At 32.4% G+C, this 17,763-nt stretch overlaps 1 protein-coding gene across 1 annotated transcript in view; it reads left to right on the top strand.

Annotated features, from left to right (window-relative positions):
- Positions 1–6,585: 6,585 nt before the first annotated feature.
- LOC127850075 (uncharacterized) overlaps positions 6,586–17,763 on the top strand; it is an 81,962-nt gene continuing 70,784 nt past the window's right edge. Inside the window, exons 1-2 of the mRNA XM_052382825.1 lie at positions 6,586–6,615; positions 7,787–8,080. Of these exons, the coding sequence (XP_052238785.1) occupies positions 7,813–8,080 (268 nt within the window). The 5' untranslated portion in view covers positions 6,586–6,615; positions 7,787–7,812. The remainder of the gene's footprint in view (positions 6,616–7,786; positions 8,081–17,763) is intronic.

Here is a 17,763-nt window from a genome sequence, read left to right as displayed (position 1 = left end):
ATTGTATGAACAGTTTAAGTGGTGCCCATCGTTTTAATTGGTGGGTCATGTTTTATTGACCGTTTCCATTAAATTTGTCCAAACAACCATTTTGAACAGACAATTTTTATATGTAAAAACATACGCATTCAGAATAAATTAAATATTAAAATGTGAGCATAACGATTCTCTATAATGATGCCAACTTACTTGAGGAGGGATATTTTCAATCGCTCTTTCGGGTTTATCTAAATGGATGTGACGCAGTAAGAAAATGACTTTTATGTCACTTTCTTATTCCTGTGACTGTTACAATTAATAAATTATAGTAATATTAGTTTTATTTCCTATTTGTTAATACTAAAATTATTTAATTTTAAAACAGTTGCGTTATTCTGAACATTTAAAAACAAATGCTTAAATCGACCGTACCAACTGCTGCAGTCTCACCAAATCAAAGGTGTTCAACATCTTTTTTCTTAGTGATAAGCATTTTGCTTGTCATGTTAAGTTTCAGGTTTGGAATGCCCAATATAGTCCAGAGGAATTATAAGGAGATAAATTGTTGTTAATCTCCAGTTTTGATATATTTAAGTCATTAAACAAATAGCCTGGCATACGATAGAGGACACAAAATTCAACACGAACATCAAACACAAAGCAATGATTTAAACTTCGAACGGTCAATGCAAAACATTATAGCTCGCCTTATCGAATAAATAGCCCAGAATCTATCTTAAAACACACGCGCGAACGATCATAAGCATTAACCATATAGCATCATGTTTTAATTTATATTCATATTACAAAGCAATACAATAAAATAATAATTTGATGAGATTCCGACAGCATGACTCAGTGGTTTAATCACACCAGGGCAACAGCGTTTGCTACATTTTTGAGGAACGGTGAAATGACATGAGTATAAAAACGCTGCGGTAAATTCATACTTGACATCAATCAAGCATCAGTAAGTACAAATGTCAGATCATCGAAATGCATATCAGACAGAAGAAGTAAAAAATGGTGTAAAAACTCATTTTGTCGTTTGGATAAATGTACGCAATGTATGCAACTCTGAACTACTGTTCTGTCTTCATTAGACCTAGTATCAGTTGAAGCAGCAATTGACCGAAAAACGCATATCTGATCTGCGCAATTTTCCTTAATACATAAGAACGTTCATCTATTAGTAAACTAGTTGGTAATTCATTCGATCCATTACATAATAATTAAAACGTGTATTAACTGAAAAAGAAAAGGCAAAGACTTATTCGTATCACGTTTTGAAATTGTTTTTGTTTCTTTTAACAGGGAAAATTAGTAATTTTATAAAATCATTGAACTATTATTAAATCTCCAACTTTGTGCTGAAAGTTTTGCATTTTGCTTTGATATTTCTGTTCCATTATATTTTGATCGTTTAGTTCTTAGATATATATATATTCTATATATATATATATATACAATATTCGCACATGACAATACCGTTAGTAAATGTGTATGTACATGTCCCTTAATAAAATATTAGGTTTGTTTCGTTCAGTCATTTTTGTTCTGTCAAATCAGCAAACTAAACAGAATATTCTCTAGAGTATTTATGCGATTCGTAACTTGCGTAAAATAATACGATTGAATTAGTGAAAGGAAGATAATTATATAGAATCATATGTCGTTATAAAATAGTTACATGCTCTGATACTGTCATCGCTATCAGAACCGGATACTCGGTTAATTGTAAGACATATTTCTTCCTTATTTAGAATTGGACGTTTATGTTTTAGTTTGTTAAGCTTTAGGAAACAAAAACACGATAAGCACATGAAGACATATCATGAACGACCGTGTATTATTGCTGAGACACTTGCCCATTAAGAGAATCGATAAGTTTAGATCTTGCGTTCATTCTTTATGATATTCAAGTGCATGTCCATTTATTCTCGAACGAAAAACACTCAAAAATTTATTGTAAAACCTCAAAACCTGACTATGGTACAAATTAATTTAAAAACACATATTTTAATTGCTTAATTGTCATTGTGTATATGGTCTAATTAATCAAACATCGACAAGGATGCAAAGTGAACAATCGGTACTTGTGTTATATATAGGCTTTGTTTGTTTTTAATGTGCACAGTGTCAAACCAATTATTTATAAAATTTGTAAAATGCATAATTTAAGACATCAGCAAATAATTAAGTAGTGCGGTGCAGGAACATAGCATTATATTCAATTTTAAGTGTCCATTCATTGACATTGCAAGTAAGTTTGCTATCTACCCTAGTAAAGGTAGATAGCAAAATTTTCCGTCTTGTAATGCAGTTCTATAATCATTTTGTGAAACACAACATGTTTAGGCTCTTTGCATAACGATAAAATACTTGATTTATATATATTTATAACTAATATAGTTGTATTAGAAGTGAAACACAACATGTTTAGGCTCTTTGCATAACGATAAAATACTTGATTTATATATATATATATATATATATATATACATATATATATATATATATATATATATATATATATATATATATAACACTGAACTAATATAGTTGTATTAGAAGTAACATGCATACGCATTAACTCCTCCGGTTGATTTAATTTCCTGTCATTAAAACAGGCATAATTGATATGAGTAAGCAAAGAGGGAAATTTTCAATGCAAAAATGGGTTCCGCCCTTTTGCACTGAAGCCCTCTGTATTATATACTTATGATACTACGCTTATAGGAACATATATTTCTTCCTCAAGTGCTAACATCGGTAACTCAAGAAAAGGGCGTTACTTATAAAGTCGTACATGCCGTGTTCTACGTCGGATGTAATAAATAAGCCTAGGCAATACAATTTCTCCGTTTTCCTAGAGTATTGGTAACATTTCCATGTGAATTAAATAAAGGATAATCATGTTTAAAAAAAAACTATGACGTCATCAGAAAACCACACTTTTGCCAGATATAATTTGAAATGTATGTACATGTAGAATCTAGTTCTAGTTTAAACTCATGTATAAAAATGCTAAAAGTATAACCATTTATTTGTCAGAGCCACCTCCGGCAGCGATATTTAGTCATTCAGATTAACAAATTCTCAAACGACGACTTTATTGCAAACCAGTCATTGTGGCCTTCACCCTTTAAGAATCAGGAAATCCATTTCCAGAAATATTGGTCAATAATTGCAATGCTGTAAACAAAGAATGGAACGGAACTACTTCAGCCATGTAAGCTTAGTATTTTACGTGTATGTACGCATGGACATACGTTTGTTATGCGAGTAACACACTTAATTCAGAGATTGTGTGATTAAAACGCGGTGAAGTAATAGTTAGATGTAAGATTGTTTATTGGAATTAGTATTACATATTACTTATAAGCTCGCGTTTGCGTTAAAGCATATTCCCGAAAGCTGATCCTACTAACGTGTATGTTTGAATGGATATAATGCCATCAAGCAGGCTACGTCAATTTTCCAACAAACTAATCAAGCTCGAAAGAAGAGAAAATGCCTGTAACACCGACGGCTTTATTACAAGGTTTGTAAAGAATAGTGTAATTTGTTTAAAAAATGATGGCGAATAGATGTTTAAATGAATGTTGTACGAGATGGTATTAAGTACAATAATCGAAATGATGATTTCTGCTTAAAGGCTTACCTTGGTCAAATTATAAAATGCCTAAACATCTTGAGAAGATTTTCTATACGCAAATGTCATACCGAACTTCACAGCAATTGCGTTTACTTTACATGGTTGTGATCGAGAATTGCGAACGAAACCATCGATAACTTTTAGAATAATCAAATCCCAAGCACCACAACCAGCAAAATAAATCGGAACACTTAAAATGAGACTAGATAGAAAAAAAGGTTAAATTCCACATATAGCCAACGCCATGTTTTCACATAGAAAACATTATAGAGAAGCCGGTACATGACAAGCAATTGGCCTCACGCCTTTTATAAAAGACCTGTGCATGTCAACAAGAATATTACAAAAGATAATGCATCTTGAGATTCAGTATTTCTATATTTAGAAATCATGTCATTTCCTCACGAGGTAGCATATGGAATAAAAACGATATAGTGAAATATAATAAAATCTTACTCATTTATTTTTTATACCATTCACCTACGGTCGAATATTGCTATTTTTATTTTAATCATTATCACGTTTGCTCTATAATGTTTTCTATGTGAAAACATGGCGTTGGCTATATGTGGAATTTAACCTTTTTTTCTTTCTTTCATGTCATTTCCTCACGAGTCGTACCATATGGAATAAAAACGATATAGTGAATCAACCACAGAAGCAACGTTTTCTTAAATATATTCTTTTGACACCAATGAGTGAACCATGAGAGTTTAACTATTATTAGAACGGCGCCGTTTCTACGATTTTACATATTTTAAAGGGGCCTTTTCACGGTTTGGTAAATTTACAAAATTTTAAAAAGTTGGTTCAGATTCGCAAATTTTCGATTTGGTGATGATATTTGTGAGAAAACCTGAAAATTATAATGTGATGCAACGCGAAACGATTGAATAATTTGGAGAGTTCTGTTGTTGTCGTTTTATATTGTGGAACTACGAGGATTGCATACATATAATATAAAATACATCTTTCATTGCACGCGGAAGGATAGCCGAGGGGTTTAAGTGGTAGACTTTTTACTCCAGGGGTAAGTGGTTCGAGCCCTGTTGAGGGTTACATTAATTTTTTTTTTAATCTTATTCTTTATGTTTCACTGGAGGTTTTTAGAGCAATTTTTTTTTACAATTATCAATAGAAAGCATTTAATGACACACTTCAAAACATGCCCAAATCTGCGAAAAGGCCCATTCATATTGCCGCAGAACTGACGTGCGAAATCAGTTAAATTATCGCACGGAAAAGTGACGTTCAAATTTGCCCGATTTTTTTAGCACGAGAGCCTGACGCACAATGCACTGATGCCGCACGTGCTTCGTAAAGAGAGACCGGAAGTTAACAACACTGAGATCACAAGATTTCCGTACAACAATTGTATGTAGTATATTAACAAAAAAACATATGTATGCAAATGTGAATAATACGTTATAACAATTGAACATTTGAAATCAAACATAAGTCTGTTAGTACACGGAAGTTTTATTAATATATAATTTCCAGAAAGTATATCTAGTTAATACAGACAAGCAGGGCTCCTAAGTACTAGGTACTTCGTTGACGATATGGAAAACGCGTTGGGTATTCTATTTTGGATTCTAGCATACAGTGTTGAGCCTGGAGGTAATGAATAATATTATAGCAATTAAATTCTGCAGTGTTTTGTTGTTGATGATGTTTGTTTCTGATGGCGATCATGATGCTTAGAAGTGTGATTACATGTATAACCATCATTATCATCAATAACATTATGCCATCGGTTGTGCTTGTTTCGTTGAAATAAATGTTCACTTTCACAGGGGCAGCCCTAGACTTGCTAATGAGGCCATGCTATGATGTCTGCAATGATCAGGGTGATGCTACCACTGCAAAATTTTGTGATGCGCTCTTATTGTTTTACTTTATAAAATAACGTGCAGTCTGTATATTTCCCACTTTAAAATATAAAATATTATGTAACCTTAAAACCTGTTATCGAGTAACTTGTGTTTGAATAATATTAAACTGAATCTTTGTCCCCTAGATAAAATACGTACATGCTTCTTTATAACACAACATTTTTTACTGGCTAATCCATTCCCGTGTGCATAAAATAACTTGAAAAGTTGCTCGTTTGGGACAAACATTTTTGAATCGTTGTAAAAAGATCAGTGTTTTAATTAAGTTTAATTAACAGTGATCCTGCATGATAAAGTAATTTCGTAGTTCATACGTATGTATATCTAAATTTGGTCTTAATATGCGTTTTCAACCTATTGGCTTCTATTAATCAATTTTCTACTTGTGAGTTTTGATTCACATAAAACGAGCATGCATGCAATGTTAGTGTATATGTTATTGATCCCGGCCTTTCGAGTACTAATATAATATTTTTGAACAATGCAGTTTTTGAAAAGAGATTTCTGCTTAATTCAGTTTCGATTATCATCACGTTAAAGAGATAATTAGAATGTTACAAATTAAACATAGTTTACTTTACAGATCCACCGACAGTTCCGGAATTAATATATGACGGTGCAGTTATTGAGACTTTAGTTGTCAAAGTGATTTACCAACGTCCAATCGTAATTGAGTGTAGAAGTTCAGGCAAACCTGCCCCGTCAATACACTGGGAATATCATTCTAATTCTATTGTCTATTATTCAAGACTCGAATTTAATGATAAGTCCGGTATCATCAAGTGTGTGGCAACAAACCTGATGCCTGTTTTTTATTTTAATCAGTACATACTAGGAAGATGTGAGAAGTCCATTTATGTAGATGTTTTACGTACATATACCGGTTTATAAAGGAAACTTAAAGTTTTAAATGTACTAATACAATGTTTGCACTGTCACAACAGACCCTGCAAATTAATGAATTTATGACTTTTTATGGATATATTTTAAACATTAAAACTGATTCGTAGGTAAGTTTTTTTTTACGGTTTTATTAAACTAAATTGTGTAAATCAGAGAAGTCGCTAACCATAGAGACGTTATGTAAGTATGAATAATATACTCAAACGATTTATTTCAAAATGTAATAATGCATTAATGACAACACTAGCCTAGTATAAATTATTTTCATTTTCCAATAGAGCTACGAAATCATTCGTAGACGTTCTGTAATAGTTCCGTATCCTAATTTGCCTGACAACATGACAAGCTCTACTTCAATACTGTTGGCAAGGCGAGCTAAAATTCGCTTTTTAAATCATATAAAACACAAGATTAACAGCTCGTTTAGACTTGTTTGCACGAATAAACATAACCAATGTGTTAAAAAGGTTCACGGTTTTTTAAAACACGATTGGATATGCACTGAGGCACTAAAGTACTTTTTTACTCTTTTTCCCCGAACAATCACGTGTGTTTTTTTAATCCCACAAAACATCCAGTACAATGTTAATCATATGTTTCCAGCTAATGAAATCAATAAAATAGCATATCTAAAAATAATTTTCTATGTGGGCACTGAAGGTTGGGTTACACTGTTTCATATTCCGTAGGGTCCCATTATATAAGTACCAGCGTTTAAAGTTTTTTTTCCTTTCCGATGTATATAATTTTGCATTTTAAAGATATATCTGTCCTCTTTCAATAATTGCAATCAACAAGGTGCAACTTCTAAGAAAGTAAAATTCGCCCGGTGAGTTGTATCGCACGTATACATTTTTTGAGCATATACCACAGTATTGATTTATACCACTTATTATATCTGTATTTACCACAATTGGAAATGATCTTGAAAATTTGAAATCGGTACATTCGCAAATAAAACCACATGCCATATAAAAACTTCATGAGTAATTCGCACGACGCATATAATCTTTGCGTATATAAAAATAAAACGTTACGGAAATGTACGATACATAACCTAAAATAAGTCCGCTTTACAAGCCGTTTATTATGGGATTTCATACTGTGAAGTACCGATTCCCATTCCAGCAACTATTATATAGTGAACTATTATTTAATAAAGAACTTGTATAGGTAAACCAAAATATATTGTCCAACGATATTTTACTTTAACTAAACACGTATAAAACCGACTTTATTGTAAAAACAACAACACATGTTTAAATATTTAATTGTTATCGTCTATGCTGGCATGCATTTGTATATTAGCAACAGTAAAAGCCGTTTCAAAATGTCCCAATCAATAATGCAGTTCCACCGACTGAACTTGCTCTATCCATGGACGGGGGTCGTCTTGACAGTACAACACTAAGCGTTGTGAATGCAAATAACGTGTCCATAGAGTGCACAAGCGACGGCTACCCACCTCCAACCATACGCTGGGAATATGGGTTAAATATATACAATGGAATCTTGCTAACCCTTACCAACATCCAAGCGACCGATGCGGGAATATATATTTGCGTTGTTGAAAACACGATGACCCCTACGTTTGGACCAGAAACTATCGGGCGGTCTAACCTATCGATACAGTTAGTCGTACAAGGTAAATATATTTGCCACTGATTTATCATTGTAAATGCTTTGCAGATGGTGTGAATCAATTTTATTTTAATAAGTCAAAACGTTCATAGGATTGTAGCCTGGTATACATTATGTATTGTGTTTTGTTTGTGTTGTGTTTGTGAAATGGTTTATTGTTGTTTGCCATTAATAATGCACCCAAGGGCTATTATACGGTTTCTCTCTTTCTAGTGCAGCTGATGTTTCACTTGTTGTTTGAGTTTATATTAAGTGATAGACGAATTTGAGAAATTTAATGTACGGACTAAATAATAAGAACTATACATAAAGTATACATTAATTTATATATCTCTGCATACAATATAAAGAACATCGGTGTTATTGCACATAGGTGTGAACACGCGTGTATATCTATTGTATAGATGCCCGTTCTATCTCTCTCTACCAACCTGGGATCTTCTGTTTTCGCTAATTGGTGCTGGCTGTGGATTGTTGTTGCTCGCAGCAATAGTACTTGCATTCGTTTGCAGAACACGGAAAATACGAGGTATGTGTAATGAATAGAACAACCATCGTTATATTGGGATGTGCTTGGCACAAACTGTTCCACTTCGATCATTGTATGAATTGTATAATCGTGTCATTATGTGTATCTTTCTGCGAAGGTAAATATATGTTGCATGAACAAGTCTACTCTTTAAATCGTTTATACATGTTTTATTTATTTTCAGAAATCCCAGTGGCGAACAAAAGGTGACTTGTATTATTGTTATTGTATTTACATTAAACTAAACTTTAAAGGTTAAGCAATCCATTTAACGTTAACTAAACGTACGCACTGCAAAGACACCACATTCACCCTACAAAGATATATGGAACGGATCTTTTAATTAATCCAATAAAAGCAGTCTGTTGGAATGTAATCGTTTGTTTTATTTGCAAATATAGCACTGTATCTATGTTTCAGAAATGTTGAATTACAACCATGGAAAGAACGGAAACGAGTGGAAGGTTATACTTCTAATGATTACTGTTGATGCTGTGTGTGTATATAAATGATTAGTTAGTAGCTACGTGTTACGCTCGAAGCGTCATTCAACCGGTTTAAGCCCCCAAAGCTTCGCATTGACTGTTTTGTGGCGGTGATCTGACCCTTAATTATCTTTTAATGTTATGTATTGTAAGTATTGTCCTGTATTGTTAACTATATTGTTCACTTACCTTTAATTAAAGACTAACGGATGTTTGTAAAAATTTGCTTTAGTAATGTTTCAACAGTTTTTTTAATTATTATATGTTCTTGCACATATGCAGCGTACTTTATTATGTAAAACCTAATCAATATAATATATATGTGTTTTAAACAAAACAATATATTTTGCTAGATTTTGACGACGTTGTGGAGAATCCGATGTACATTTCTGCAGACGATGTTTTGGCGCATGAGCATTCATCGTCTCAGGGTAAAACTGTACATTGCTGTGCGAATGAATTTAATGAGTCACTTTTATTCAATAAATAATTTATTGTATAAACATGCTTTAAAATAGATTCAGTTTTATTGGTATGTTTCGTTTAAGAAAATGTTAGAATATTAAGAAAATGTTGATCTAATTACCGCCGATAGACGATGATGTGGAGAACCCCATGTACATTTCTGCGGATGATATTGGACAGAGGAAAGTTGCACAACAAGCAAACGGTATGTGTTTATTATTGTTATCTGAGTTAAGTTAGCCTGTATCAGAAGTTTGTTTTAAGTTGCACTCCAATAACTGAAACAATTTGTTGTTGTTTTTTGCAGCGAACGGTCAAGTGGGACAAACCAAAATTTACAGTATTCCATATGATGTTCATAAGGTTTGCAATTTTTCTTTCAAAGTATCACAAGTCTATCCATTCCTTAATATTAACGAACAAAATAACCATGCTTCCATCGTTGCTGGTATATAAAGTCTACAATATTTTGTATTGTATGCATACGTGTTTGAAACGCTCGTTTTTATATAAATTAATGTATATTGATATAATAGAAATAACGAAATAAGTTTATACAATAGTATTATGCAAATGATTTTTTCTCTGTTAAATACTTTCAAGTTTGCTACTTTTAAGTTGTGCAATATTCTTCTAAGGTCGACACTGTTGTTGATGAAGTTTATAACCATTATGCAGAGATAATCGACTAGTTGGACGTACCTAAGACAACCTCAAAATCATCGCAGCGGCTAGTTCTCCGTAACCACAAGTTGCAATGTTAACCGTCACCAAATGTGTATCGTTCGTTTGTTACCACAAGCATATCAGCTGGACGTTACCACAATTGGGTTCCCGCAAGCACTTACGTATTCGTTTCCCGTAAAAAAAAACAAGTCAGTTATTAGCAATCACAGGTGCATCAGTATTTGAAGCAGATCGGATATCTGTAACCACAGGTCTTCTTTTTGTTTTCTGTAACCACAAGTAACATCATCCATGATCCGGAATGATTTGTGTTTGTAACGTAATACACCGTAATTCGACTGGGTGTATTTTTTTACGTTATAATACTGTTTACATACATTTTGTTTACTCAAAAATAATAATAAAAAAGCAACAAATGGATTGCATACGTGTATATTAATATAACTTTTGTTCAACTATCACCATCAAGGTTAGGAGGTATGTAGCAGATTCAATATTCGGAACATGTTACATCTATACGCAGAAATTTGGTCATACTTTTTCTGTTGTATGTGAATCTAAGAGTATTACCAAGTGTTGCTATGGTATCAAACGATTCGAGAAATTTCAATGGAAAAAATTGTTTGCGCTTGTCGATTTTTCCAAACATTATTGCTGACAGGTATACACTTAAGCACTGAAATTATCATAATAATGTAAATATTGTATCACAGTTTTTTATGAAATGGACAATGATTAGCATGAGTAAACTGTTTTAAAGCAATTAATTTTTGGAACAAAAATACTGACATAATTTGTTAACGTAGATACACATTGGTATTTCGTGACAGTGAAAATATATTGTATGTACAAGAATCATTCATAACTATTTCGCAGCATGATGAGACTAATATGTGTCTCCTAAGACAGGTGTTGAACTCGAGTTTAGCGGTAATTTTTTTGTTTGTTTTTGTTATTAGAAGTTTGACATATTTTGTACAAAAGTTCTAATACTGACTAGGTTTTTGAACAATTTTAAAGCATTTGAGTTGATATCAAAATGACAATTTCATTAGCAGCAACAATTGAACTATTTTATTAAGACTTAAACAATGACCCCGTCAAATGTATAGCAATGTTGCAATTTACGGGTTGGAAAGTTATTTACATTCTAAAGTTAATATCTGCGCGTCACGTCTGCCTTATGGTGGATTTGTAATGTTCATAGTAAAAATTGTGACATTATTCACGATTTTTGAAAAAAAAATCTAACCAATATGAAACAGTATAATATCAAATTTGATGAAGCTTTTATTTCATTTTTATAATTGTTCACAAACGCCTTTTAATGCCGTGAATAAATTATAGATGAAGAGTAATACAAACTCTAAAAAGACAGCTTCTGTCTATAGCTAACGCGCGGCTTTGTTTATTCTAATGCATTTAATTTGTGTATTTATTAATTTGTTATTAACTTGTGGTCCCGCGCAACGATTTAATGTGACTTTTTATAATTGAACTTAATAATAATTTCGTTAGTCGGTCACCTTTCTTAGAGTCGTGTTTGTTGTAAGAAATGTTGTTCATAAAGTTTGTGTATATGTGTGCCAAGTTCTATATCGCACTGATGTTGTCATAAGTAAGGAACGCGTGTTACAATGTGGTATTCTTTTTGCTGAATCTGCTAAGGGTTCACTCTGTTGTTGCTGTTTTTTGTAATTCGTCGGAATGTATTTTTCTTATTAGACGCACATAAAAACACTAGTTACATTATGCATGGTTCACATAATATATTACTTACTATTACTAGTTCTAAATATATTTGATTGGTTGCTAATCACTTTCATATGCCCCTACTTTATTTTGGAACCAAGTTAATTGTGTTCCATTTGCCTTACAATTATTGAATACTAGTAATTCAATTATGAGGTAATTGTCAGTTATGGAAATTTGACATAGTATATGATCGCATTATTTAATATTAAGATGTAAATCATGATGGAGTTATAATAAACTAAATAAATAAAATATGGATAATGGAGTCTAGTGTTGTGGAATTCGTGTGAATAGCTGGGGGCAACAATCGGGATCCCAGAAGACGCATAATCAATGATCTTCGTCCTGCAGTTGTTTATTATGATGTCAGTATTAATGTCAACGCAATGTCTTCGCTTTCTTTCTTTTTAGAAGACATTTCTTGCTTTATGTAAAGTTATGTTTATACCTAACTATACAGGATACTTAAAACTTGTCGCGAATAGTCATTTCAAACCACAGTTTATTACATTACACGGAAATTTTATTAATCATTCTCGTCCTAGACCAGTTAATGACTAAATTTTAGCAGTCGTTTTTATGAACAAAAACTTCCAGTATTTCAAAAAGAAACATGGATATTTATAAGTTTGTATAATGACTTTGACATTATAATTTATCTACATTTATTTATCTGAAATAATAGCATGCGATTGGACCTAAATAACTTTTGAATTTCACGGGAAACAAATTATCATCGTCGTCATCTTTTCTTGTGCACAAAGGCCAAATGCCCATCCACAAATATGCACTCAGATCAAATAGGCGAATCACGTGACTTAGAAACCTCCATTTATAACAAAATTAACAAAATTACATTGTCCTAAGAGCACTGGTTATATACAACATACATACAAGAAACAATTTGACAGTTAATTTAAACATGAAAGATATTACTCTCTTATCCTTGGAATAAAAAAAAATATACTAAGTCACATTACGAATAATTTGCACACATTCGGACGACATTAAGTAAAGGAAATGTAGTTGATGTCAAAGTGACGTTTGTATTATTATCAACAATATAAGCCTAATATTTGATGCTTAGGCCATTGTACAAATAACATATCAACAACAAAATTGCATTCATCCTTTATGTATACTGCACAGAACGAGCGTGTAAACATATACAGAAAACCAGAGCTATCATTCATGGCATTTACTAAATTTATAAACTTCTTTGGATACCTTTGTCTTGATATTCGATGTCTAAGTATGTGTCGACTTGAAAGTAACCATGACATCAAGGCAAAAATTGTCTCATTAAGGTTGGAAGAAGGACAAACTGCAAGACATCCATCCTAAATCTGTTCCACGTATAACATTATGTCACGAACTTTACTAATTTAACCGAAAAAAATGTCCGAGAAGCCTTCGGCAATATAGGATATTATGTTAGTGTCATTGTGCATATTGTTCGTCAACTGTTTTAATTCCATGAAAATCTGCCACTCCGTAAAACAAATCAAACACAGATGAGACGTTTCGTGTAAATCAAATAAAAAAGAATAAAACTATTAAAGACACAATTTCAACGCAGATGGCTGAAAGATGTTCATGTTTAATTTAATATAATAAGCATCCATGTAATACTGATCTTTATTAAAATAGAATGCCATGTAAACCTAACATAGTTCGAAGGACATTAACTGATTCTGGACCAAAAGACAATCAACATAATTTATAACAAGTTTGGTGAATCTTGCTTTATTTGATTATATTACAATTATTTGAACATTGATTTCCTTCATGCATGTAATGTACCAAATACGTGAAAACGAAATCTTTTTAGCAAGCTCACGATAGCTGTTACAATAAAAACAGGCTAATTTAATAATTGGTTGTTGCGTATGAAATATTCAACTGTATGAATGTGTTTTTCATTGTTAATCAAAATTCACGGTGAAAACAATATAATTAGTTTACTTATTTTACAAAATAACAATTGATTCTGTAAAAATTAAAACATAAAAAACTGCTTGGCCAATTCGACAAATTATTGGGGTATCTGGTACATAAGTCACATCGTGAATGATTTATCGTAATACGAGCTTTAATGATCTTATTCAGTTATTTTATCCGACATGGCGTAAAACAAATCAATTAAAATGTTTGAAAAATTACATTTAAAGGGGCCTTTTCACAGATTTTGGCATATATTGAAGTTTGTCATTAAATGCTTTATATTGATAAATGTAAACATTGGATCTTAAAAGCTCCAGTAAAAAATCAAGAATACAATTAAAAAAATTAAAACAGTAGCCGGTACCAGGGCTCGAACCAGTGACCCCCGGAGTCCTGGAGTAAGTCTGAAGTAAAAACGCATTAGCCCTCTCGGCTATTCCGCAAGGTTTACACAAGTTAAGTATTTTATACCTTATATAAGCAATCTTCGTAGTTTCGTAAATTTAAACGACAACAACAGAACTCTCAAAATTATTCAATGGTTTCGCGTTGCAACGCTTTATAATTTTTAGGTTTTCAAATCGTCAAAAGATACATATAATTGCTATATTGGACTATGGTTAATATTCAGTAATACTATTTCCTCACAAATATCATAACTAAAACGAAAATTTGCGAATCTGAAACAACTTTTTTTTTGTCAACTTACCAAACCGTGAAAAGATCCCTTTAAACTTCACATCTCATATTTGATGTGTAATGATTTTCATATAAAGTAACCTTTTAAGAAAATGTCGTTTAACTTTGCTATGATTATAAACGTAATAAAGTTACATAATTTTTAGATTGATGTTTGGCTACTCAGTATTTGTATACAATACTAAATTAAAATTTGTAGCAGTGATAAACATGCAGCCACGACAGGTTTTCGATAATTTACATGTACAAAATATGGAAAGAAACGCGATAGTTGTGATGTGTCGTCATGTGTTATAAATGAATGCAAATATGGAGATGAAACGGTAAGTTTAAATCGGGTACATTTAGGTTACTTTTTTACGATTGAAAGACATACATAAGCCTTCAAAAGAAAATGTTTGCTAAATCTGCAACACAGATATTTTAAGTTTATAAATGAAAGAAAGCTAAGTTTGACTTAGCATTTTGGACGTCTTTACATCTTGCATTCACTGCTCTTCAAAAACATGTCAGTTATACATTCCGTTAATCAAGTAGTCCAACTTGCTGTAATGGCGTCTCTGCCAACCATCAAATAGTCGCTTTCCAAGCACAACCATGAGAACAAAGGTCAGGAAGATCCTGATGGACAAAACAACAATCACGCCTGCAGACATCTGGACTGAATCCTTCATCATATTACCAGAGTGCGAATAATGACCGGCCCACGTATTGTGTTCGGTATCGCTGCTTGCAGGTGGTGTTCCTGAAAGTATGGAATGGATAAAACTGTAGAAACATTACAACAAAAACAATACTTTTTAACATCAGCCTCTAAATTCGATTAAATTGCAATATATTTACTCAATGGTTTAATATATAACACAGCAACAGAATAACTACTTTTTGATGCACGAAATGAGGTCGTAAAGAGACTTACATCTGATGTAGCGTGTTATTTACGGGTATTTAGTCTGTGTCATGGAAACATTAAATGTTTAGTTATTCTTTGCAATGAAGATACATAACTCTCATTTCAGGCTTATTGAGTTTTATTTAGGACGAATCGACAAAGCAGCTTGGTATCAAATAATCTTCCAAACAGATTATATGCCATTTATAATCGAACACAATGTATTATGATTGAATGACATTAAAATAAAGTATTCTTATACCGGTATATTCTAAATCAAAACATGCAAGTTTACCCAATGGTAAAAATCGCAGACATTATCGTATCGCTTTCGTATTCAATATATGAGATTGTGGTCGTTGTGGTTTGATCAGAGGATGAAGTTTTCGTCGTGGAATCTAATGTGGTTGACCCACTTGGCCGGTGAGTATTTTTTCCTTACAATCCAAACGTCTATGCATGGTTAAATTACAAAAAATAATATGTTAATATATTAAAATGACATGTAAGGCTCAAAGCTCATCACCCGATTTATTACTTATTTCATAAAAGACACGTATTTCAGAGAAAGAATGGAATGTTAAACACAACTTAAATACTACCAAAAATGCTGGAATCGTTATTTGATAAATAATGTAACGTGTCGTTTTCGAAAGCCAAATGTGTCAGAAGATGTAGTCGTACGTTCCGTTGATTATAAAACCGATATTGTCCCAGATTGCACGACATTTTTACCGTGTTACCATATAAAACCGTTTCATTATGTGCAACATTACCAGGTGAGAGTTGTTTGTTCATCGCACATTTCCAAGCCTTATTAGAAGTTTTATAACAATTAGTTTCATATAGCTTGTCCGTATTCCGTTCATTTGTATTATCATTTAAGGAATAAATTAATAACCAATTCATCCATTGGTATTTTAGTTAGGGAACAAAACTCAGTGTACTGTTGATACCCTCGGTCGCCAATTCCTGTGTTTGGTTAAGCACTTTAAAACGCTCACCATAAGAACCATTTTCAAGGTACAACGTGAAAGATGCCGCTGCATTGTCTGAGCATTGGCCGTTAATGGTAAAGAATGACCCAGCAAAAACAGTACATCGTCTGAGGCAAGGAGTCAGTGTAAGCTTTCCGCCATCTGACGAACTAATTATGATACATCTAACGCTTGGATGATTGCATTGGAACGTCGATGCAAATCAAAAAAAGTTTTAAGTTGATGGATAGCATAATTGAATACTTAGACGAGAATTTATCGCAAATCACACAACAAACATAAGCATTAACCCCATAGCATCGTTATTCATATTAAGAAGCATTAAAAGAAAAATAATAATTTGATTAACTTGTACTAGTATTTCTCAGTGGCTAAGATAAAAAAGAGCAACATAGTTGCTACCTTTGTGTAGGAGCGATGTTATGAAATAAGTATAAATGCATTAAATGAATATCTTTTTTAAACAACCAAACATCATATTATACACAGTTCAAATCATCGTAAAGTATATCATACAGAAGTAGTAAAATATGGTTAAAATCCCGCATTACGTTGTTTGGATAAAATTACAAGTATGCAACTCTAACCTATTGTTCTGCATATTAAATACACATCATATCAAATTAAGCATCCATTGATCAGGAAACGTATCAGATCTGCGCATTTTTGTTCAATGGTTGTGAAAGATCATCTATTAGTAAACCAGTTGGTATTTTATTCGATCAGTTGTATAATAACAAATTCGCCATCAGGCGAAACGGGTATTAACTGCAAAAAAGACTAAGACTTAATCGTTATCAAGTTTTCATGTCTCTTAATAAAATGTTATTTCGCATACGTTCACGCGGTTCTGTTCTGTCAAATAAGCAGATAAACTGAACAAAATTTCAAGCAATTATTGTAGTAATTAGGATGATTTCGTTTAACAATCAAATAATTGAATTGAATCAAAATAATTGAAATATTTTTGTCGTATGTGTAATTTAAGAGGCAAAATTCATACGCATTAACTCCTCCGGGCGATATATTTAATTTCCTTCCAGTAAAACGAAGACAATTTCTATATATTAGTTTCCGAAAAAAAGGAAATATTCAATTTCCTTACGGATATCGATTTGTTGCACTGAAGCTCTGTGTCTTAGATGTCTAAACGGCATCAATTGTGGTGTACATGAAAGTTCAGGCGGAAACTTAAGCAGCCAGTTTTGTTTTAACTTACATGTAGACTAATCA

Source organism: Dreissena polymorpha, chromosome 11 (genome assembly GCF_020536995.1).
Source record: "Dreissena polymorpha isolate Duluth1 chromosome 11, UMN_Dpol_1.0, whole genome shotgun sequence".
Taxonomy (NCBI): Eukaryota; Metazoa; Mollusca; class Bivalvia; order Myida; family Dreissenidae; genus Dreissena; species Dreissena polymorpha.
The sequence above is the reverse complement of the archived record's forward strand: the minus strand, read 5'-3'. Positions and strand labels throughout refer to the sequence as shown.